This window comes from Bubalus kerabau, chromosome 15 (genome assembly GCF_029407905.1).
Source record: "Bubalus kerabau isolate K-KA32 ecotype Philippines breed swamp buffalo chromosome 15, PCC_UOA_SB_1v2, whole genome shotgun sequence".
Classification (NCBI taxonomy): Eukaryota; Metazoa; Chordata; class Mammalia; order Artiodactyla; family Bovidae; genus Bubalus; species Bubalus kerabau.
In genome coordinates, this window is record NC_073638.1 from 45,457,470 (window position 1) to 45,480,827 (window position 23,358).

Genomic DNA, 23,358 nt, shown 5'->3' on the forward strand with positions numbered 1-23,358 from the left:
CAAAGTGAAAGTCGCTCAGTTGTATCCAGCTCTTTGCGACCCCATGGACAAGCCAGAATACTGGAGTGAGTAGCCGTTCCCTTCTCCAGGGGATCTTCCATCTCCGGGATGGAACCCAGGTCTCCCACATTGCAGGCAGATTCTTTACCAGCTGAGTCAGCAGGGAAGCCCAAGAATACTGAAACGGGTAGCCTATTTCTTCTCCAGTGGATCTTACCGACCCAAGAATCGAACCAGGGTCTCCTGCATTACAGGTGGATTCTTTACCAGCTAGCTACCAGGGTCTCCCAAGTTAGAAAGACAAATATCATATGATGCAACTTACATGTGGAATCTAAAATATGATACAAATGAACTTATTTACAAAACAGAAACAGACTCACAGACATGAAAAGCAAAGAAAAGGGGGATGAATTGGGATTAGCAGATACAAACTGCTACAGCTGAACCTTCAAGTTGCAAACTTTCAAAGTTGGGAACATGCATTTGGTGTCAGCAAGGAACCAGAACCTGTGCCGTCACCCTCAGGTATGAGTTAAATTGCGGCTGGCTCTCCATCTCCTATTGCTGATGATCCTTCAGCTCTACCATCTCTCACATCCTCTCCTTCCTCCAGTCTATAGTTCTTCCTGCTTGTCCACTCTATGCCAGCCCCTGTATAGCCAGCTACTGTACTGTACCTCTATACTTTTCAAGGCACTATAACATTAAAAATATTTTTGTGTGTTTTTTAATGTATTATTTGTGTGAAAAGTATTATAAACCTGTTACAGTACAGTACTATCTTTGATTGTGTTAGTTGGATACCTAGGCTAACTTTGTTGGACTTACTGGCTAACAATTTGTTGGAACAAATTGGACTTATGAATGCTCTTGGAACAGAACTCATATGTATGTACGGGACTTACTGTGTATATAAAATAAACAAACAAGTTCCTACAGTATAGCACAGGGAACTATATTCAATATCCTGTAATCTTAATAGAAAAGAATATGAAAAAGGATATGTGTATATATGCATGCATGCTCAGTTGCTTCAGTTGTGTCAGACTCTTTGCAACCCCATGGACTGTAGCCCGCCAGGCTCCTCTGTCCGTGGCATTCTCCAGGCAAGAATACTGAAGTGGGTTGCTACGCCCTCCTCCAGGGGATCTTCCTGACCCAGGGATTAAACCGGGGTCTCCTGTGTCTCCTGCATCACAGGTGGATTCTTTACCACTGAGCCACCAGGGAAGCCCATATGGGTGTGTATACATACGTGTACATACATACACATATACACACATATATAACTGAATCACTTTGCTGTACACCAGAAACTAAAACAACATTGTTAATCAACTATACATCAATATTTTTTTAAATTTTCTTTAAAAGAATCAAACAGTATAACAGCCAATTCTGACCCTTCTCTGACATTCCACTGTGCTCTAAGTCGCATTATTATAAGGGCACTATTTAATACCTACTCCTCTCCATGTGCTTCCCTGGATTAAATCTGATGACTGCCCATACCTTAAAACATCACCTTTTACTGTACTAGCATATGCTATAAAACCTTTGTTTTGTGAATCTGTCCAATTTAACTTCCCAGTTGCCACATACTGAGACACTGGGAAAGACAGCTGTGATTGAGCCACTGAAGTGTAAAATAATACAAAAATTAAAAGATCAAAAAACCAATGTAATGGAAAAGAGCTGCAATTTTAATCTTTATCAGCTGCAGAGTGGATCCTCTCAAACCGAACCTATGGGGATTAGATTCCTCCCAGAGAAGCCTCCAGTAATCCACACACAAATGGCCTCTAAAGCAGCAGCATGGAGTTAGGATCAATGGATGCTTCTACCAATGGCATTTGGAAGTAAAAAAGAAACGCTTGGGGGATTTTCTAGTTCTCTTTGTAGACTCTCTCTGAAATAGGTTCCATAACATGATGAATTTTAGCTGCATCAAAATTAAAGTAATCCACACAAAGCATTTCCAAAGCCCCAGAAGAAGGATGACCTATAAACTCAGGATATTATGGTGACATTAAATCTAAGTATCAGTCACAATGGAACAGATTAGAGAAGTACAAACAACAGTTTTCTCACTCCCTATGAAATAATCTGGGAAGTCCTTAGAGCTAGCTCAGCTATGCCATCAACTGACATCCATACTATTTGAAAACATCAGAACTGAAAATATGCTTAACCTGAGACTTTCTGAGTAAAGTGTCACAAGTGGTTCTAAAGTATACTGTCATTCATGCCTATTTCTTTGTTACCGAGGTTTTTCTGAGGGGAAGTAAACATACTGGAAAGAAGGACTGATAGCCTATAGGAATCAAGCAAACACATTCTCTAAGCTCAGAGCCTCATTAGAATTTTTACAGACCTTATTTACAGTATGCTGCTGCTGCTGCTGCTAAGTCGCCTCAGTCATGTCCGACTCTGTGCGACCCCACGGACTGCAGCCTAGCAGGCTCCCCCGTCCCTGGGATTTTCCAGGCAAGAGTACTGGAGCGGGGTGCCATTGCCTTCTCCGTATTTACAGTATACTTATCCTAAATTAAAAGTAAGTGATAATCATATTACATGCCTAGCAATAAAGACAGAGAAGGCAATGGCATCCCACTCCAGTACTCTTGCCTGGAAAATCCCATGGACGGAGGAGTCTGGTAGGCTGCAGTCCATGGGGCTGCTAAATTGGACACGACTCAGCAACTTCACTTTCGCTTTTCACTTTCATGCACTGGAGAAGGAAATGGCAACCCACTCCAGTGTTCTTGCCTGGAGAATCCCAGGGACGGGGCAGCCTGGTGGGCTGCCGTCTATGGGGTCACACAGAGTCGGACACGACTGAGGTGACTTAGCAGTAGCAGCAGCAATAAAGAAGACCATGATTTTAGTTAGCACCAGAATGCTACAGCCACATCCTACAGCTAAATTTTCTATAGAATTTATTATCAGTTGCATCAACAGCAGCTGTACTTACTAATAATTGGGAGATAACTTATTGTGGTAAGGAAAAAAAAGATAAATGATATTAGTAAAGGCATTTCATGCTTAGATTTCCTTCCCTAGCATTTTATAATGGTTTTATACAGATGGTTGGAGCAATTATTTTGACAATGGGGCAGTAAAAAGTAATCTCAATCCATAAAGGCTATAAATGCATGTTATTTGCAACCCTGGCTGCACACCAGACTCACATGTAGAGATATTTTAGGTGTTACTACAGAAGATTCTGGTTTAGTCAGTTTGGGGACTGGGCAGTTGTGTTTTCAAAAGCTTCCCAATTGATTCTGATGCACAGCTGGGATTAAGAATCACTTTCCAAAACTCTTAAATAAGTTTCTAGTGGGCCTTAGCATTCAACCTTTCCTCACCTTCTTTGATTTCCACTAACTTTTTCCCAATGACCTACCAGTTGACTGGTAGATCTGCCTGGACATCTGCATCAGATCTCAACACATTCTTATACTTCAAGGATTTAAAAATAATTGTATTATTTCCCACAAAAATTGCTGGACCTCCAACAGTAAACCTAATAAATCACATGACCATCTTCCAGGTACTTATGCCAGAAATTTTGAAATTAGGATTCCTCTAATTCTTATCGGTGTACCAACCATTTTGCCTCTTAATATTTGTAATATAAATGTTATAATAGCAGCCTGGATTGGAGGGGAGTTTAGGGGAGACATGGGTACATATATATGTATGGCTGAGTCCCTTCGCTGTTCACCTAGAACTATCACAACACTGTTAATTGGCCACATTTCAATACAAAATAAAGTTTAATAAAGCAAATATTTTTTGGACTTCCTTGGTGGTACAGTGGATAGGAATCTGCCTGCCAATGCAGGGGGCACGGGTTTAATTGCTGGTCTGAGAAGATTTCACATGCCTCAGGCAACTAAACCCTGTGGGTCACGACTCCCGAGACCCTGTGTGGTAAATTCTGAAGGCCACACACCCTAGAGCCTGCAGGCTGCAGCTACTGAAGCCCGCAGAGTCTATGCCCCACTACAAGAGAAGCCACCACACGAGAAACCTATGAACCACAACAAAGAGTAGCTCCCACTCACTGTAACTAGAGAAAGCCGGCACAAAGCAGCAAAGACCTAATACAGTTAAAAATGAACTTAAAAAAAAAAACAATTAAAAACATTTTTACATCTATCATCAGTTTTCCAACTCCACTGTCTTAAAACATCCCTTCAACACTTCTGCCTGGATAAATACTAAGACTCTACTATTTCTGGTGTTTTCCTTAAAATCGCCCAGCTTTGATTCTGCAGGTACCCAACCGCACCACTGTATCATCACTACACATCCTCATCGAGACATTCCTCGTGCAGGTCATTTCCTGGCCTGCTGTCACTCTCTCCAACACTACTTCTGTCCTAATTTTTGGTTAGTTCAATACTTCCCAAACTCTGGTTCTTTCCCTTTCTTCCTCCAATCATTTGTCCCCCACCCTGCCTTACAACCTCATTCCCATGATCACACCCTAGACCCAGCCATGGAGCAGCTGTAACCCTCTATAATCTCTGTCTGGCTCCATCCTCACTGCATTCCCAGTAATCACCTCCCCCAGAGCACCTGTAGTCCACTAACCCTACCACCTCTTCACTATTCCCAACTCACCATGTGTCCACTGTACTTTCCTTACTTAGATGAAATTTCAAATTCAATCATTCTAACGACTCCACTTTATATACCCTCAAGTCTTTTCATGTTTTTTAAATATAGTTAGTGTACATTATAAAAATGGTTGTTCAGTCTCTCAGTCGTGTCTGACTCTTTGAGACCCCAAGGACTGCAGCACACCAGGCTTCCCTGTCCTTCACCATCTCCGGGAGTCTGCTCAAACTCATGTCCATTGAGTCAGTGATGCCATCCAACTATCTTATCCCCTGTCACCCCCTTCTCTTCCTGCCCTCAATCTTTTTCAATGAGTCAGCTCTTCCCATCAGATGGCCAAAGTATTGGAGCTTCAGCTTCAGCATCAGTCCTTCCAATGAATATTCAGGGTTGATTTCCTTTAGGATTGACTGGTTTGATTTCCCTGCTGTCCAAGGGACTCTCAAGGGTATTCTCCAGTACCACAGTTTGAAAGCATCAGTTTTTTGGCACTTAGCCTTCTTTGTGGCCCAACTCTCACATCCCTACATGACTACTGGCAAAACCATAGCTTTGACTATACGGACCTTTGCATAGTCTCTGCTTTTTAATATGCTGTTTAGGTTGGTCATAGCTTTTCTTCCAAGGAGCAAGCGTCTTTTAATTTCATGCTGCAGTCACAATCCACAGTGACTTTGGAGCCCAAGAAAATAAAATCTGTCTCTGTTTCCATTTTTCCCCCGTCTATTTGCCATGAAGTGATGGGACCAGATGCCATAATCTTTATTATTTTGAAGTTGAGTTTTAAGCCAGCTTTTTCACTCTCCTCTTTCAACTTTAGCAAGAGGCTCTTTAGCTCTTCTTTGCTTTCTGCCATTAGCGTGGCATCATCTTGTGATTCCAGCTTGTACTTCATCTAGCCCGGCATTTCACATGATGTACTCTGCACATAAGCTAAATAAACAGGGTAACAACACACACCCTTGATGTACTCCTTTCCCAATTTTGAATCAGTTCATTGCTCCATGTTCAGTTCTAACTGATGCTTCTTGACTTGCACACAGGCTTCTCAGGAGGCAGGTAAGGTGGTCTGGTATTCCCATCTCTTTAAGAATTTCCCACAGTCTGTTGTGATCCACACAAAGGCTTTAGCATTGTCAATGAAGCAAAAGTAAATATTTTTTGGAATTCCCTTGCTTTTTCTATGATCCAGTGGATGCTGGCAATTTGATCTCTGGTTCCTCTGCCTTTTCTAAATCCACCTTGCACATCTGGACATTAAATAAATTACAGGTATACAATATAGTAATTCACAGTTCTTAAAGACTATACTCCATTTATAGCCTTTTAAAATATTGACTTTGTCCCCTGTATTGAACAATATATCCCGTGGCTTGGTTTGTAACTAATAGTTTGTATCTCTAAATCCCCTACCACTATATTGCCCTTCTCTCCTACCCTCTCCCCACTGGTAACTACTAGTTTGTTCTCTATATCTATGCATCTGCTTCTTTTTTGTTATATTTATTAGTTTGCTGTATTTTTTAGATACTACACATAAGTGATAACTTAAGAGTATTTGTCTTTATCTGATTAACTAATTTCACTGAGCATTACACCCTCTAGGTCCATCCATGTTGTAGCAAATGGTAACATTTCATTCCTTTTTATGACTGAGTGTATTCCCGTGTATATATATGCACATTCTTTATTCATGTATCTGCTGATGGACACTTAGGTTGCTTCCATACCTGAAAGCAGCTACTGTAAATAATGCTGGTATAAACACTAGGGTACAGGAATCTTTTCCCACTAGTGTTTTCTTTTCTAGATATATACCCAAGAGTGGAACTGTTGAGTCATATGGTAGTTCTTCTATTTAGTTTTTTGAGAAACCTCCATTCTGTTTTCCACAGTGGCTGCACCACTGTACATTCCCACCAACACCAACAGTTTGTGAGGGTTTCTTTTCTCCCACATCCTCATCAACATTTGTCATGTATGCGCCTTTTGATGCTATCCATTCTGACAGGCACGAGGTGATGCCTCACTGTGGTTCTGATTTGCACTTCTCTGATGACTAGTGACGCTGAGCACCTTTTCATGTGCCTGGTGGCCATGTGCATGCATGTTCTCTTTGCAAAAATGTCTGAGGTCTTCTGTCCATTTTTTAATCAGGTTTTTTTGACATTGAGTTATATAAGCTGTTTATATATTGAGCTGGCTTAAAAAGTTCATTTGGGGTTTTCTGTTACGTCTTCTGGAAGAACCCAAATGAACTTTTTGGCCAATCCAATATATTGGATATTAACCCCTTATTGGTCACATCATTTGCAAATATCTTTTCCCACTCAGTAGGTTATCTATATACTGTCAATTCTTTTGCCACACTTTCATTGTCATACATAAGCACAAGGCTGCTCCCATCACTTCATGCCTGTACAGACACAGCTGCACGTGGTGAGAGAAAACCTTATATCCACACTGGTGGATATCATTTTAAATTCACAAGCACCACCTTCAAGTGGGTTCTTAATGTTGTCTGGCAGGCATCCTCTACTTCCCTAATCCATTCAATCTCCTACCTCCTGGACTATTATTTCTACCTTTCACTCTTTTCAAACTTTCAGTATCTTCTACCCCATTCTCTCTCTCAGATGGTAACCCTGAAGCCTCTTTCTTCACTGATAACAGAAGAGCAAACAGAAGACAATTCTATAAAAGTCCATACCAACCTACTCACCTGAAACCACATACTCTGCCCTGTTTCCTTGACAACAAATGAACTGGTTGAAAAACACACCAACTCAAACACATCACTCAGGCAGTTCAACCCTCTGCATCATTTTTAACATCTCTCCAGCATACCAACAATTATTTTCTTCTTTCTTTACAAACCATCTTTTGAATCATTTTCTCCTCCCTTTTCCTTCACAGTGAAACAAAAAAGCAGGGTATGTTCTCTTTCTTCAACTTCTCTCCTCTCATAATCTCTTAAAAAGACTATAATCAGACTTTCACCCACTCTATTCACCTATCCCCACTTCAAAACCACTCAGTTCAAGGTCACCAGTGAACTACCACATTGCTAAATGCAATGAGCAGTCCTTGGTCTTCAACATACCTGACCCACCAGCTGCATTTCACATAAGGTCTCATGCCATCCTCCTAGGAATACTTTCTGCACTTCTAGGCCACCACACTTCTGATTTTCCTCCCACCCTACTTGCTATTTAATCTCGTTTGTTGGTTCCTTCTCCCTCCCTTACCTCTAACTAGTTGTTTGACTTATTTTATCTTCAGTTACTCCTTAGTAGACTCATCTAATCTCTCAGCTTTAACTGTCGTCTTTATGCTGATAGTGTGTGTGTGTCTAGACTTGCTCCTTGACCTCCAGGAGCATATCCCAATGCCCACTCAAGGATATCCCTCCAGTAAGTCTCCCCTCATTATCCTATACCATGAATTTTTGTTCTCTACCAGATCATTCCCTTCACCTAAGTGCTGTTATCTCTTATAACTTTAAATAAAAACAAAAGCCCTTTGGCTATCTATTTTACATATGGTACGAGGATTTGCTATATGACTCAGGGAACCCAAACAGGGCCTCTATGACAGGCTGAAGGATAGGAGGGGGAGAGGGATGGCAGGGAGGTTACATGGGTGTACCTATGGCTGATTCTTGTTGATGTATGACAGAAAACCACAAAATTCTGTAAAGCAACTATCCTTCAATTAAAAAATTAAAAAGAAAAAACAAACAAAAAAACCCCTTGATCTCACTTTCCTCACCAGTGATTACAAACTCATTTCTTTCTACTCTTGTCTACAGAAACACTTTAAAGAGCAGTTTGTTTTGTTTTTATTGCCCCCAATTCCTCTCCCATCAATTTCTCTTAAGGCCACTCCAGTCTGGCTTGTTCTCACCTCTCAATGATAATGGCTAATCAACTTCATGACCAATGATTCCTACGTCACTTAACTGCTGTGGTAGTGATGAGCGCTCATTCTACTCGACCTAATGGTAGCATATGACACAGATGTTTACTTTTTCCTCTTTCACACAATTTCTTCTTCATCTTGGCTTTCAGGTCAATATTCTTGCTTGGATATTCTGGTCTCTTAGACTTCTTTTGCTGGTTCCTCATTTTCTCTCCATCCTTTTAATATTGGAGAGTTCCAGAACTCAGTCCTCTTCTCACCTCTAGGCAACACCGCCTTCCCAGATGATTCCTTTTAAATATCACTGCCAAATCTACAACTCTCACATCTGTGTCTCCAGGACAGTCATCTTTCTCACACACTTTTAAGTCCGGCTTCCTAGTCTGTTCCCTACTTGACACTCTAATAAGCATTTCCAACCTAACATATCCAAAACTGAGCTCCCAATTTTCCCTTCAAACTTATTTCTCTACCTTCCAGCTACCTCGAATCTGACCACTTCTTACCATCTCGAATGCTAACACTCTGGTCTAAGCTATCATCATCTCTCACACCATCCACATCACTGCTCTCCCTGATTCCACCCTTCTAACAGCCTGTTTTCTGTATGCTGATCAGAGTGATCCTTTCCATTCCTAACTCAATTATTATTATTACCCCTCTGCTTCAAACTTTCTGATGGCTTCCCATCTTTCTCTGAGTAAAAATGGCAGTGGCTTCTAGGGCCTCAATCAGCATGACATCACTTCTCTGATCTCAACTACTATTAGGCTGATGCAAAAGTAATTGAAGTTTTTGTACTGTTGAAATTTGCCATTTGATATTGGAATACATTCTTAAATAAATGTGGTTATATTACACATTTTTAAATGTGCATTTCTCACTTTACTTTTTTTTTTATTAATAATTTATTACTTTCTGTGTATTTTATGTTTATTTTAGACTAGGGAAATGATGGGAGACAAGAACCAAATCTGCACAATTTTCTTTTTTTTTTTTTTTTTAAGATTTTAAATTTTATTTTATTTTTAAACTTTACATAATCCGCCACAGGTATACATGTGTTCCCCATCCTGAACCCTCCTCCCTCCTCCCTTCCCATTCCATCCCTCTGGGTCGTCCCAGTGCACCAGCCCCAAGCATCCAGTATCGTGCATCGAACCTGGACTGGCAACTCATTTCATTCTTATTTGAGTTCAAAATGGATCGTAAAGCAGCAGAAATAACTTGAAACATCAACAACAAATTTGGCCTAGGAACTGCTAATGAACATATAATGCAGTGGTGGTTCAAGAAGTTTTGCAAAGGAGGTGAGACCCTTGAAGATGAGGAACACTGGCTGGCCATCAGAAGTTGACAATGACCAACTGAGAGGACCATCCAAGTTGATTCTCTTACAACTACATGAGAAGTTGCTCAAGAACTCAACGTCAACCATTGTAAAATTCATTCAGCATTTGAAGCAAATTGGAAAGGTGAAAAAGTTTCATAAGTGGATGCCTCATGAGCTGTACAAAGATAAAAAAAACCCATCCGTTTTGAGTATCGTCTTCTCTTATTCTACACAACAACAACAAACCATTTCTCGATCAGACTGTGATGTGCAATGAAAAGTGGATTTTATATGACAACCAGCACTGACGAGCTCAGTGGCTGGACTGAGAAGATGCTCCAAGGCACTTCCCAAAGCCAAGCTTGCACCAAAAAAAGTTCATGGTCACTGTTTGGTGGCCTGTTGCCCATCTGGTCCACTTTTTTGCTTTCTGAATCACAGCAAAATCATTACATCTGAGATGTATGCTCAGCAAATCAATGAGATGCACCTACAATGCCTGAAGCCAGCACTGGTCAACAGGAAGGGCCCAATTCTTCTCCATGACAACGCCCAACTGCATGTCACACAACTAATGCTTCAGGGGTTGAATGAAGTAGTCTACGAAGTTTTGCCTCATCCGCTATGTTCACCTGACCCCTTGCCAACCAACTACCACTTCTTTAAGCAACTCAACAACTTTTTGCAGGAAAACACTCCTACAACCAACAGGAAGCAGAAAATGCTTTCCAAGAGTTTGTTGAATCTCAAAGCATGGATTTTTACTCTACAGGAATAGTCAAACTTACATATTATTGGCAAAAATGTGCTGATTGTAATGGTTCCTACTTTGATGAATAAAGATGTGTTTGAGCCTAGGTAAAATGATTTAAAATTCATGGTCCAAAACTGCAATTACATTTGCACATAATATTTTCCTAACCTAAAACCTTCCTCTTCCTTGCCAACTCTACCACAGTCCCACTGCCCCCAGCTAATACCTAAACATACCAAGCATGCACGTGCCTCAGGACCTTTCCACCTGCTCTTCTGCTGCCTGGAATGCTCTTCCTCCTGATATGTGCGCATCTTGCTCCCACATCTCTGGATTTTACTCATACATCAGTTTCTCAGTGATGCTATTTTAGTTCCCACACCTATGCTCTTTCCATGCTTTATTTGTCTCCTTAGCACTATGAGTAGCTAACATACTCTGTAATTAGCTTATTTACATAGTATTTTCCTCTAGTCAACCTGTAAATTTCCTAAGGCAAGCTTTTTATATTGTTTGATTCCCTAGTGTATGTACAATACTGTATCAAGGTACCTAGGTGTGTACAATACCTCGAATAGAGCTTTGTACTTGGGAGAGGTTTAATAAACGTTTGATGAGTAAATGAATGGCATTTCTAATCATAATCTCTGCAATCAACCTTCATCCTGCCTCCAGAGTCATCTCATCAGGGGACAAAGCTGCTCACCTCAGTTTTCAGCTTAAAACTCTTCAGTTGGTGTGCAGTGCTACAGCTAATGCAAACTCAATTTGTGTGTGTGGCACAGGGGAGGCAGGGCGGATATGAAAAGTGTAGGACCTGCCTAAGGGCATTCACTTCATTTAAAGAACTGTACTGGCCTCTTGGCAGCCCCTGTATATAGAATAAACCACCATCTCCACAGCATGGCTTGGTAGGCACTAGGCTTGCCATGCTTGCTCCCTTCACGGCCCTATAACATCAGAGAAAACAGACTGTGCATATCCTCAAACTGAATGACTGCAATGCAACTGAACACTGCTTTTTCATTATTAAATAAACAGGCAAGGAAGCAAGATGTTACTGTTGGCACAATCTGAAATTTTATCTGAAATCCAGATGTTTGAACCAGATGACTACACTTGCTAAAGGCAGTTTTTACAACTAGATGAGGTAATTACACTTGAGTTTCAGGGTGACACACTTGGGGATCTGAATAGGTAATCATCCATGCAGTGATTCTAATCTGTTAGGACCTTAACTCAGTAAAGAGGAACATCACCACCAATGTCAGCTTTTTTCCCATGAGAACCAGGAAGACTTGAGATGTGCACCCACAGAACTTGCCCCATCCTCAAATCTCCAAACTACTTTGCTGAGAAGGGATCCTTTGGGCTCATCACTCTAAATTGTACTTCCTTCAAGATACCTGCATCAGAGTACTCCAGCCCAAGTCCTCTGTGGGACTTTGACAATGGCAAACAAGGACTTCCATGATCTGACAACTAGTGTTTACTAGAGCAGGCTCAACTCTCAACATTCCCAACACACGCTTCACTTACTATTACCAAAGACCCATTCTCTCTCATCCTATAATGTTTGTAAATTTCTAAAATGTCTTTCTCCCCTACACATTCCAGGCAAAGTGCTCCACCCAAGAATCAACTTCTCCAGGAGTTCTCTATAGATCCACTGAATAATTACTTCTCTATTTTCCCACACTGTATCCAGTACATGTCTCCCTTGTGATCTTTATCAATTCTAATTATTGCTTTCTCAGTTCCATGCTGCTAAGTCACTTCAGTCGTGTCCAACTCTGTGCGACCCCACAGACGGCAGCCCACCAGGCTCCCCCGTCCCTGGGATTCTCCAGGCAAGAGTACTGGAGTGGGTTGCCATTGCCTTCTCAGTTCCATCAGATCAGATCAGATCAGCCGCTCAGTCATGTCCGACTCTTTGCGACCCCATGAATCACAGCACGCCAGGCCTCCCTGTCCATCACCAACTCCCGGAGTTCACTCAGACTCACGTCCATCGAGTCAGTGATGCCATCCAGCCATCTCATCCTCTCTCGTCCCCTTCTCCTCCTGCCCTCAATCCCTCCCAGCATCAGAGTCTTTTCCAATGAGTCAACTCTTTGCATGAGGTGGCCAAAGTACTGGAGTTTCAGCTTTAGCATCATTCCTTCCAAAGAAATCCCAGGGCTGATCTCCTTTAGAATGGACTGGTTGGATCTCCTTGCAGTCCAAGGGACTCTCAAGAGCCTTCTCCAACACCACAGTTCAAAAGCATCAATTCTTCGGTGCTCAGCCTTCTTCACAGTCCAACTCTCACATCCATACATGACCACAGGAAAAACCATAGCCTTGACTAGAAGAACCTTTGTTGGCAAAGTAATGTCTCTGCTTTTGAATATGCTATCTAGGTTGGTCATAACTTTCCTTCCAAGGAGTAAGCATCTTTTAATTTCATGGCTGCAGTCACCATCTGCAGTGATTTTGGAGCCCCCAAAAATAAAGTCTGACACTGTTTCCACTGTTTCCCCATCTATTTCCCATGAAGTGGTGGGACCGGATGCCATGATCTTCATTTTCTCAATTTTGAGCTTTAAGCCAACTATTTCACTCTCCACTTTCACTTTCATCAAGAGGCTTTTTAGTTCCTCTTCACTTTCAGGGGCAGTAATTATGTCTAATGTATTTTCGAATCAGTGACACCTAACCTAGTACCTGGCACTTCGTGTTAGTTGCTCAGTCATGTCCAACACTTTGCAACCCTATGGACTACAGCCCCATCAGGCTCCTCTGTCCATGGGATTCTCCAGGCAAGAATACTGGAAGGAGTTGCCATTTCCTTCTCCAGGGGATCTTCCAGATCTAAGGACAGAATCCAGCTCTTCTGCGTTGCAGGAAGACTCCTTGCCATCTGAGCCACCAGGAAAGTCCACCTGGAACTTAAGAGGCACTCAATGGATTTTTTTTTTTTTAATTTAACTTAATTAGAACAATGATCAGATCATGTGGCTACAGTCCTGGGGGAGATTGAACAGGGGGAAGGAAAAAGAGATTCAAGTTACATAACAATTTTTTTCATACCTCACATAAATAAAGGCATTTTGCAAGGGAAGAATGTTACAAAGAATTTCCATTTCTTGATGGACTTATAACATTTTAAAAGGCAGTCTAGTGGAATGGATTGAGTATAGACAGACAACCTGAGTACACTGACTATACACTGCTTCTATAAGCTAAGTTGACAGAATATTTATCATCCAACTAATGCAAATTGGTAAGAAATACATTAAGAGTCTCAAAACATATATTTATACATGGTAGAGAATAAGCACACAAAATTCACATAACAGAAAACATAAACTGGTTTAAAATATTAAAGACATTCACTACCAACAAAAAAAATTCAAGTTGAAACAACAACCAGGTAGGCACTCAAAACGTGTTGAATTAGCCACCTTTTGTTGCATTATACCTCCCAATGGTAGTATACTGACTGTTGACAGGTAGCAGTGCTAACTGGCCTAGATATGCTGGAAAGCAATTGGAATCCATCGGTGATGATTAATTATTAAGAAATTTTCTTAAAAGAGAGTGGGATACTATAGATATAAAATATTATTTATAGAAAGGAAAAATCAGATGCTAGAAATAACCCCAAAGAAAGGTTAAGTATATATATTCATGACAATAATTACATGATAATGATTGTTCATCATTGAAAAATGATAAAAATAGTAGTAACAATGTCTAATATTTACTGAGCACTTACTATGTGCCTGGTACTATGATAAGTATTTCACATGTGTTAAGAGATAGATACTAAGGTAGGGTTGCTATATTTAACAAATAAAAATGTAAGATGCCCAATTTGATTTGAATCTCAGATAAACAATGGATACTTGCTATTTATATGAAATTCAAATCTGAATTTGAATAATTTTGAACAATTTGAATACCTTGGCATCCTGTATTTTGCTTGGGTAATAGCACTCCACTTTATTCATGAGAAGACTAAGACACAGGGACTGAATAACTTTACAGGGTCATAGAGCTAATAAGTGGTGATAAAATGCTAAGTTTACAAAAAAGTAAAAGAGTAAATTTTGTCTATGAATGATTACAGGCTTACCTCATTTTGTTGTGCTTCTCTTTACTGCACTTCACAGATACTGCATTTTTTAAAAAATAAATTGAAGGTTTGTGTCAACCTCACATCAAGCAAGCCTATCAGGCCATTTTTCCAACACTAGCTCACTTCATGTCTCTCTGTCATGTTTTGATAATTCTCCCAATATTTCATACTTTTTCATTATTATATTTGTTTTGGTGATCTTTGAGGTTACTACTGCAAAAAATATGACTCACTGGAGGCTGAGAAGATGGTTAGCATCTTTTAGCAATGAAATATTTTTAAATTATGTACTTTTTAAAGACACAGTGCTATTGTACACTGAAGAAATCACAGAATGGTGTAAACATAACTTTTATGGGTACCGAGAAACCAAAAAATTCATGTGACTCATTTTATTGTACTGATCTGGAATCAAACCCACAACATCACTCAGTTCAGTTGCTCAGTCATGCCCGACTCTTTGTGACCCCATGGACTGCACCACACCAGGCTTCCCTGTCCATCACCAACTCCCGGAGCCTACTCAAACTCATGTCCATTGAGTCAGTGATGTCATCCAACCATCTCATTCTCTGTTGTCTCCTTTTCCTCCAGCCTTCAATCTTTCCCAGCCTCAGGGTCTTTTCCAATGAGTCAGTTCTTCCCATTAGATGGCTAAAGTTTTGGAGCTTCAGCTTCAGCATCAGTCCTTCCAATGAATATTCAGGACTGATTTCCTTTAGGAGGGACTGGTTGGATCTCCTTGCAGTCCAAGGGACTCTCAAGAATCTTCTCCAACACCACAGTCCAAAAGCATCAATTCTTTGGCATTCAGCTTTCTTTAGAGTCCAACTCTCACATCCATACATGACTACTGGAAAAACCATAGCTTTGACTAGAGGGACCTTTGTTGGTAAAGTAATGTCTTTGCTTTTTAATATGCTGTCTAGGTTGGTCAGAGCTTTTCTTCCAAGGAGCAAGTGTCTTTTAATTTCATGGCTGCAGTCACTATTTGCAGTGATTTTGGAGCCCCAAAAAATAAAGTCTCTTCCTGTTTCCATTGTTTCCACATCTATTTGCCATGAAGGGATGGGAACAGATGCCATGATCTTTGTTTTCTGAATGTTGAGCTTTAAGCCAACTTTTTCACTATCCTCTTTCACTTTCATCAAGAGGCTCTTTAGTTCTTCTTTGCTTTCTGCCATAAGAGTGGTGTCATCTGCATATCTGAGGTTATTGATATTTCTCCCAGCAATCCTGATTCCAGCTTATGCTTCTTCCAGCCCGGCATTTCGCATGATGTACTCTGTATAGATGGTAAATAAGCAGGGTGACTATATACTGCCTTGACGTACTCCTTTCCTGATTTGGAACCAGTCTGTTGTTCCATGTCCAGTTCTAGCTGTCCAGTTCTAGCTGTCGCTTCTTGATTTGCATACAGGAGGCAGGTCAGGTGGTCTGGTATTCCCATCTCTTTAAGAATTTCCCACAGTTTGTTGTGATCCACACAGTCAAAGGCTTTGGCGTAGTCAATAAAGCAAAAGTAGACTTTTTCTGGAGCTCTCTTGCTTTTTCGATGATCCAGCAGCTGAGGGAATCATGGACAGGTGATACTACCACCACCAAATCCGTTTACTGAGCGTTCACTTGAGCACTTACTCTGGGTGCTGTGCTGTAACAGCCCTCCACTCCCATTTTATACATGGATCCAATCCGGGTCTCCTGCATTGCAGGCAGATTCCTTACCAACTGAACCACCAGGGAAGCCCCGAACAATGTGAAGAATTAAATATTTTGCTCAAGGTCATAAAACTAGTAAGGGCAGGACCAGATTCTGATTTCAAAGCTCTTGCTTATTCCACTTCATCATCTTGATTTCCTGGGTGAGATTTTTTTCTTTCGAATGCAGTTCTACCAGTGTTGGTATAAAAGTTGTTGTGTGATAAAATACATGCACGAGGAATATTTCAAGACCTGCAGAACCTAGTTGTTGGAGTTTGCCTTGGTTTAAAGCCGTACTTTGAGCCAGCCCAACGAAACACTTAAAGTGGTAAACATTTATGGCTCAAATGTGATTTCATTTAGAAAGCAGAAATACAGACTCCAGAGTTGTCTTTCGGAAAGTGAGACTGCTCTCCTACTGGTGCCTCCCATTAAGCTCTTCCCTTTCCCTGGAACTTGTTAGTTTCCTCAAGTAAGTCACTTAGGAAGGGATTCTGATATATACATTTTTTAAGCCAACCGTATGAGAAAGTCCACATGCACACACAAACACGAAAGTGCCAGTATGCTTTTACAGTGAAAGCAATGCCCATATTCTATACATGACAGGGAATGTTAGGGTGATTTCCCTTAGGTGTCAGATTAAGTTTTCCTTGAAGGTTTAGCCTACATAAAAAGTGTGTGCTTTTGATTGTTTATTCTGAAAGAGGTGGCTGGCCACAAAGCTGCCTATGATGCTTTTACCAGAATTTGCTTTTGTTTTTCCCTCTTGAAAATTACCTCATGACTAAAGCACTCACTGATCCATGTAGAGGAATCCCACAGAGATGAAAACACACTTGTTTAAATAAAATATTTATGAAGCCCTAAAATGTCACTGAAGTAAATGCAAATTAAATCTTCACAGATTGTGCATCCAATATGCCACTCATTCCTTATAAGACTCTCCAGTTCCTGATTGCAATTAACATTAATTTTTAAAAATTAATCCCATTGTGCATAATCACACCAATGTCTATTCATAAAAATTCAGTGTTTTAAGGCTGATTTTTCCCTTGACTTTCTTTGAAACTCTGGATTAAGGTTAATGTTTAATCTCAGTGATTATTTTGGAAATTTTTCCTTACGAACTATATTTAATTATTATTATTTTATATGTACGTATTTTAATAAGTTACTTCACTCTAAATAAATGTAAGGTGACATTAATTAATGACAGTTCCACTTCCTGGCCTTTTAATAATTTGGACATGATTTTCTCAATTTGTTCTTTTTTTCCCCTACACTGAGTGAATATAATGGATTCTCATGATATTTTTAGAGTCCTCAAAATAAAAATTGGGGGTAATATTGTCAAAAGAAATTTAAGAATCAGTTAGTTGATTTGGGTGGTAACTGTACAAGGTAACAGTCAAAGTGCCTGCCTTGATACCATCTTTCCTAATTTTGCAAAAAAGAAATATGAGTTGAGCTGGAATATCAATGGAAAACTAGTATCATGAATAAAAGAATTCATGACCAAGATACTGAGTGATGTCTGTCAACAGATGAAAGGATAAAGAAGATGTGATGTGTATACACACACACACACACACACACACACACACACACACACACAATGAAATACTACTCAGCCAGGAAAAAGAATGAAATAATGCCATTTGCCACAACATGGATGGACCTAGAGAATATTACACTAAGTAAAGTAAGTCAGAAAGAGAAAGACAAATATCATATGATAAGATATGATATCACATATAAGACAAATATCACTTATATGTGCAATCTTTTAGAAATTGTAAAAAGATACAAATGAACTTATTTACAAAACAGAAATCGACTCACAGACTCACACAGAAAATGAACTTATGGTAACTAAAGAGGGAGGAATAAATTAGGAGTTTGGGATTAACAGATACACACTATTATATGTAAAAATAAATAAACACAAGGACCTACTATATAGCCCAAGGAACTATAATCAATATAATAACTAAAATAGAAAAAAATTGGAAAAGAAGATATGTGTGTATAAAACTGAATCACTTTGCTACACACCTAAAACTAACTTAACATTCTAAATCAACTACATTTTAATTTTAAAAAGTAAAAATACTGAGCAAAATCTTTATAACTGCATAGAATTAAACCTACAATTAGAGATTAAATCCATTACAAAAAAACAGAATAGAGATAGGGCATTTAAATGAAAAAAATAACCTAGGAAATTTTCATTGACAGTAACTCCTAGATACTTAGAATATGTGATGTGTTTACCTAGAAGCTACTCTGACTTAGACTTGACTCTCTTTTTCTTACAAAGGAACCCATGGCCCTGGGCTAGTTTAGCTCTCTGCACTTCAATTTATTCATATATACAATCTCTTTTAGCAATGATTCTCAAACTTTAATGTGCCTATGAATTACCTGAGGATCCTGTTAAGACACAGATTCACGTCAGTAGGTCTGGAGGGGGCCTGAAAGTCTGCATTTCTGACAAGCTCCCAGATGCTGCTGGCGCTGCTGGTGCACAGCTGAACACTTTGAGCAGCAAGGTCTTAGAAGACGTTATGAGGATTAAATGAAATGACCTACATCAAGTGCTTGGCACAGATGTGGTTGGCACCCTTCAGAAGAACAGACTTACAAAGAAAATTATAAAACATAGTTAAAACCTAGAAATGACTTGATTCAATCCTCTTTTTCTTTTCCAGATGTGGAAACAACAGGATGAGAAAAGTTACAATCACTACCCCATAACAGCCAAATGGAGAGGAGATGAATTCTTTTTTGACTGAAATAAGTATAATCAAGATCAATGAGTGGAAGTTAAACAGAGCTTTTCATTACATGCAAGAAAAGACCTTTTAGTAATAACTGCTCTCCTACAATCAACAGGCCCTCTTGAGGAGATAGACTATAGTCCCCAGTTACAAAGTATGAGCACTGACCAGCTGGTAACATCAAAGATGTTCATGCCTCAGGTCACTGTGGAACTAACTAAAAGATATTGCATATATAATAAGTACAAAAAATCTTTAGTAAACAAAAAATTTTAATAAAATAAAAACTTATTTTCCTTCCAACTCGGCTCCTCCTAAAGTCTTACAAGTAAATGGAGCTGCTTAGGTCAAAAAAGCTGTGGTGTCATCCTTAACTCCTCTTGTTTCACTTCTCACATCCATTCCATCAACAAATCTGACCACTGTATCTTCAAACTGTGCCTACTATCCCCTTTGTCTGGATTACTAGAATAGCCTGCTAACAAGTTTCCCTACCTTTTTCCCTTGATCTTCAACAGTATTTTCTCAACACAGCAGCCAAAGGGTTGCCACTTCTCTGTTCAATCCCTTTTTATTCAGAGTAAAAACCAAAGCCATTATAATGGTTTAGAAGACCCTACATGATCTTCCCCCTCCATTAACCATTAACCATATTTCTTGACATTCTCTATCTTATTTGCTCTGTGCCAGCCACCCATGAACTCAACTATTCCTTGAATAACATCAAGGACACTTCTATCTCAGGACCTTTGCATTTCTTCTTCTCTCTGCTGTGAAGGCTATTCGCTGAAATTCACAAGTTAATGCCTGGCATTGCCAATATATGAAAACAACATAATGACACCTAATGGGATTCTAATTGCTCTCTATGGAAAAATGCTCACCCTCCGCTTAAAGACCCACACTTTACTTTCCACAGTTGATACAGATGAAGGACTGGATGAGACACTCAAGTTTCAATTTATGACTTAGCCTCATTTTTTTTTTAATCACATTTTCACTAAATTCTCTCTTAATACCAAGTTAGGGAAGACTAGGGTTGTACTCCCACATCAGAGCACTGCAGTCACCTGGGCAAAGAATAACCTTTCTGATGGCCCACTGGTCTGTGACCCAGGCTTATCCCACCTCTGGAAAAATGAACAAACATACTACACGCAGTGTCATTCAGCTATCCACAGGGAATTATATCTCTTTTTCCTTTCGAAGCCAAAGTTCCTCAGTTGAGCTTGAGAAAACCTAATTACCACTGAGTAGCCAGGGACAGACAATGGGCAGAAAAAACTGAAACATGGCATTCAAGTGGGCTCCTTTACAGAAAAGGAAGTCACCCACTACAGAGATGACCTGCTCTAGGGACCCACGCGCCAGCACTGCTGCTGTGCGCAGCTGCTCTGGTTCCCTACACAGCAGCACAGGCACCATTCACAGCTTTGGGCAGTGCAGCTACTCCGACCACTCAGCGTTTAAGGCTCAGAAATGAAAGGAACTCTTGACTTGGACAACCAAACAGCTTTAAAGGGATGGAGATAAATGCATTTGATGTAAGAATTAATGTGGGTAAAGAGAGAAAGGTGGGGAGTGAAGAGAGATTCTGGCCTGAACTGAAGAGCCCTGGAAGAGGGTGTACCTTGGATAGGGGCTTGGTCTCAGTTCCTCTGATCTTGCACTCCCAGTCCCCCTCCCCGGCCTACCTCATCAACAGGCTACTTCCTGACCATAAACCAAAGATTCAGAAGGTCACTCAAACTAGGGTACATCAAAACTGCTGTACCCTAATTTGAGATAACAGAGCAGTGCTTTCAGGAACTCAAAGAATAGTATGGCATATTCTATATCACTGGCTATTTCTCAGCCAAGGAATCAGATGTGAATTTTGTAGGGGCTTCTGAGTGCAGGGGCTGAGGAAAAAACCTAAGAACATGGGATGTAGCTTGTAGATTAAAAGGAGCAGAGGCACAAAAATCAGACAAAAAGATGTGGCATGTTAAACATTCAACTCAGCGAGAGACCTCATCTATCTTCTCTGGTGAACCCACAGAGGACTGCTTATGCGTGCTAACGATGGGGACTCCTGGCACAGGCACAGGCAAAGAAGTGACACGTTTCAACACTTAACACTAGCTTTGCATGAAGCAAGCAAGATAATTTCCTTGTTTCTCCTGCTAAGGAAAGAAGTTTTCCTCCAACGAGGACATCATCCCAGGCCCCCTGTTCCTGAATGAAGTGCTGTCATTTCCTGTCTGCAGTCTGGGTAGCACATCAGTCCAGCAAGGAGCCACACAAAAGCTGGGCACTAAACCCCTGGGGAAATGATATGAAATCAACAGCATTTCTTGACTTAATTCTCCACTTTGAAGTAACACATTAGTGACCATCCCATACACTTAATTAATGTAACCACAGGCAAAGGGAAACAATAATCTATTTTTTTGTTTCTTGTTTTTTTTTTAAAGCCTTTGAGTAGAAAAAATCTGATATAAACTTTTAATAGATAACTTCTCTTCATCCCACAGACCTATCTTGGATATATTATCAAGGAAACGCTATTTAAGTCAGGCTCAGAGTAGACCGCTTTATGAATCAAATAATTCTCTAACTTACCCTTGGGTAAATGGATTTTTATGTAATGGATTGGCTTAAAATGAGGAAAATTCATACTAGATAATTTGCACACCAATAGCTCAAGTATTTTATACACAGGAATATTAGGGGAAGGACCATTTTCTTACTCCATCTTTAACAACCCAACTACATTATACTTTCTTTTTTTTTTTTTAGTACTGAGGTCGAGAGACTATTTGAGAAAATGATTCCTCAAGGTGAGAAGAATCTCAAGTAAATATTTGTAAGGAATGTGTTTTCCAATAACCGGCAGTGGATGAGAAGATGCGAGCGACCCAGGACCCTTGGGGAAAAGCAAACGGCTCCACTAAAACTTCCTCTTCCAACCTTAATTGGTCAAAGGCCAAAATAAATGAACTTTCCAAAGTTAGGAGCTTCGAAACTTTCATTAAGAATAACTGTAGGTGCACAAGGCATGACCCGTGAGCCCCTCGACTTCCGTGTACCCGGCAGCGGGAGCTGGGCGAGCCGGGCGCCCAGGCCCAGGCCGCCTCCACGCGGAGAGACCTGGAGGGAACGGGTTCAGGCCCGGCTGCCCGGGACCTGGAACTCCCAGCCCCCGGCCCAGCGCCGGCTCCCGCCCCGCCCTTCTTAGCCCAGACAGTAAAGGAAATAGACGCTCTGGGGGGAGGGTGAGAGGCGCCCGGTGGGATTCAGCCACAGCCCAGGGCCGTCCCCAACTCCCAACTTCCCAGAGTTTCCTCTGGCCTCGTCCCCCTTCCCTAGACTCGCGGGGCCGCCGCGGCCTCTCCTCGCCCGGAGCGCAGAGCCGGGGAAGTGGCGCGCAGGGTTCCGAGCTCGGGAGCCGCCCCCAGGAGCCCCGGTGACCCGAGCGCAGGTGACGGGCGTGGTCCCTCCAACCTCGCAACAACCCACCCGGACTCGGCCTGCACGCAGCAGCCTCCGCCTGGGTTCCCGCCCGGGTCCAGCATCAGGCCACGGTGCGCTGGTTCCTGGTCCCCTCCCCTAGCTGGGTGGTCACCCGCCTTCCTCCCTCCAGTCCGCCTCGCTCCCCTGCTTCAGGCCCTGGCGCGGCCCCAACTCCCAGCCCAGGGCCCTAGGGTCGCGCCGGGCAGCGGCGGCGGCACTCACCTGGGTCGCGGAGCCGGGGTCTGGTGCGGTCCCGCAGGTGGTAGATGAAATCCTGGCAGCTGTCGTGCTCCAGGGCCCCGCGGGCACAGAGCTCGGCCAGCAGCTGCAGCGCCTGGTGACAGAGCGCGTCCCTGGCCCCGGGCATCGCCCCCCCGCATCCTCGAACCGAGCAGGGCAGGCGGGCGCGGGAGACAACCCTCCGCCTGCCAGCTCAGAGCCGCCGCCTCCGGGCCGTCCGCGCTCGCCGCCAGGGATCCGCGGAGAAACCGCCCCAGCCCCAGCCCCAGCCGGCCCGGCCTCCCACCGGTTGCATGCAGCTCTCGGCCAGCCGGTCGGTCGGGCTTTCTCTCTCTCCCGCCTGGCCCCTCCGTCCCTCCAAGAGGCGGCGCCGCAC

General features: G+C 41.6%; 1 protein-coding gene across 10 annotated transcripts in view; it reads right to left on the reverse strand.

The window, feature by feature from the left end:
• The window catches only part of SYT9 (synaptotagmin 9), a 399,619-nt gene that overhangs the window by 205,285 nt on the left and 170,976 nt on the right, over nt 1-23,358 (reverse strand). For 9 of the 10 annotated variants that reach the window (XR_008703044.1, XM_055548771.1, XM_055548772.1 and 6 more), the window contains exon 1: nt 22,965-23,289. The exons of the other annotated variant lie outside the window; for it this stretch is intronic. Coding sequence is in view for 8 of the 9 variants with exons in the window: in XM_055548771.1 (XP_055404746.1) it covers nt 22,965-23,109 (145 nt within the window). In the remaining variant the exon portion in view is untranslated. Of the gene's footprint in view, nt 1-22,964; nt 23,290-23,358 lie in introns of those variants that run through there. 10 annotated transcript variants of the gene reach the window in all.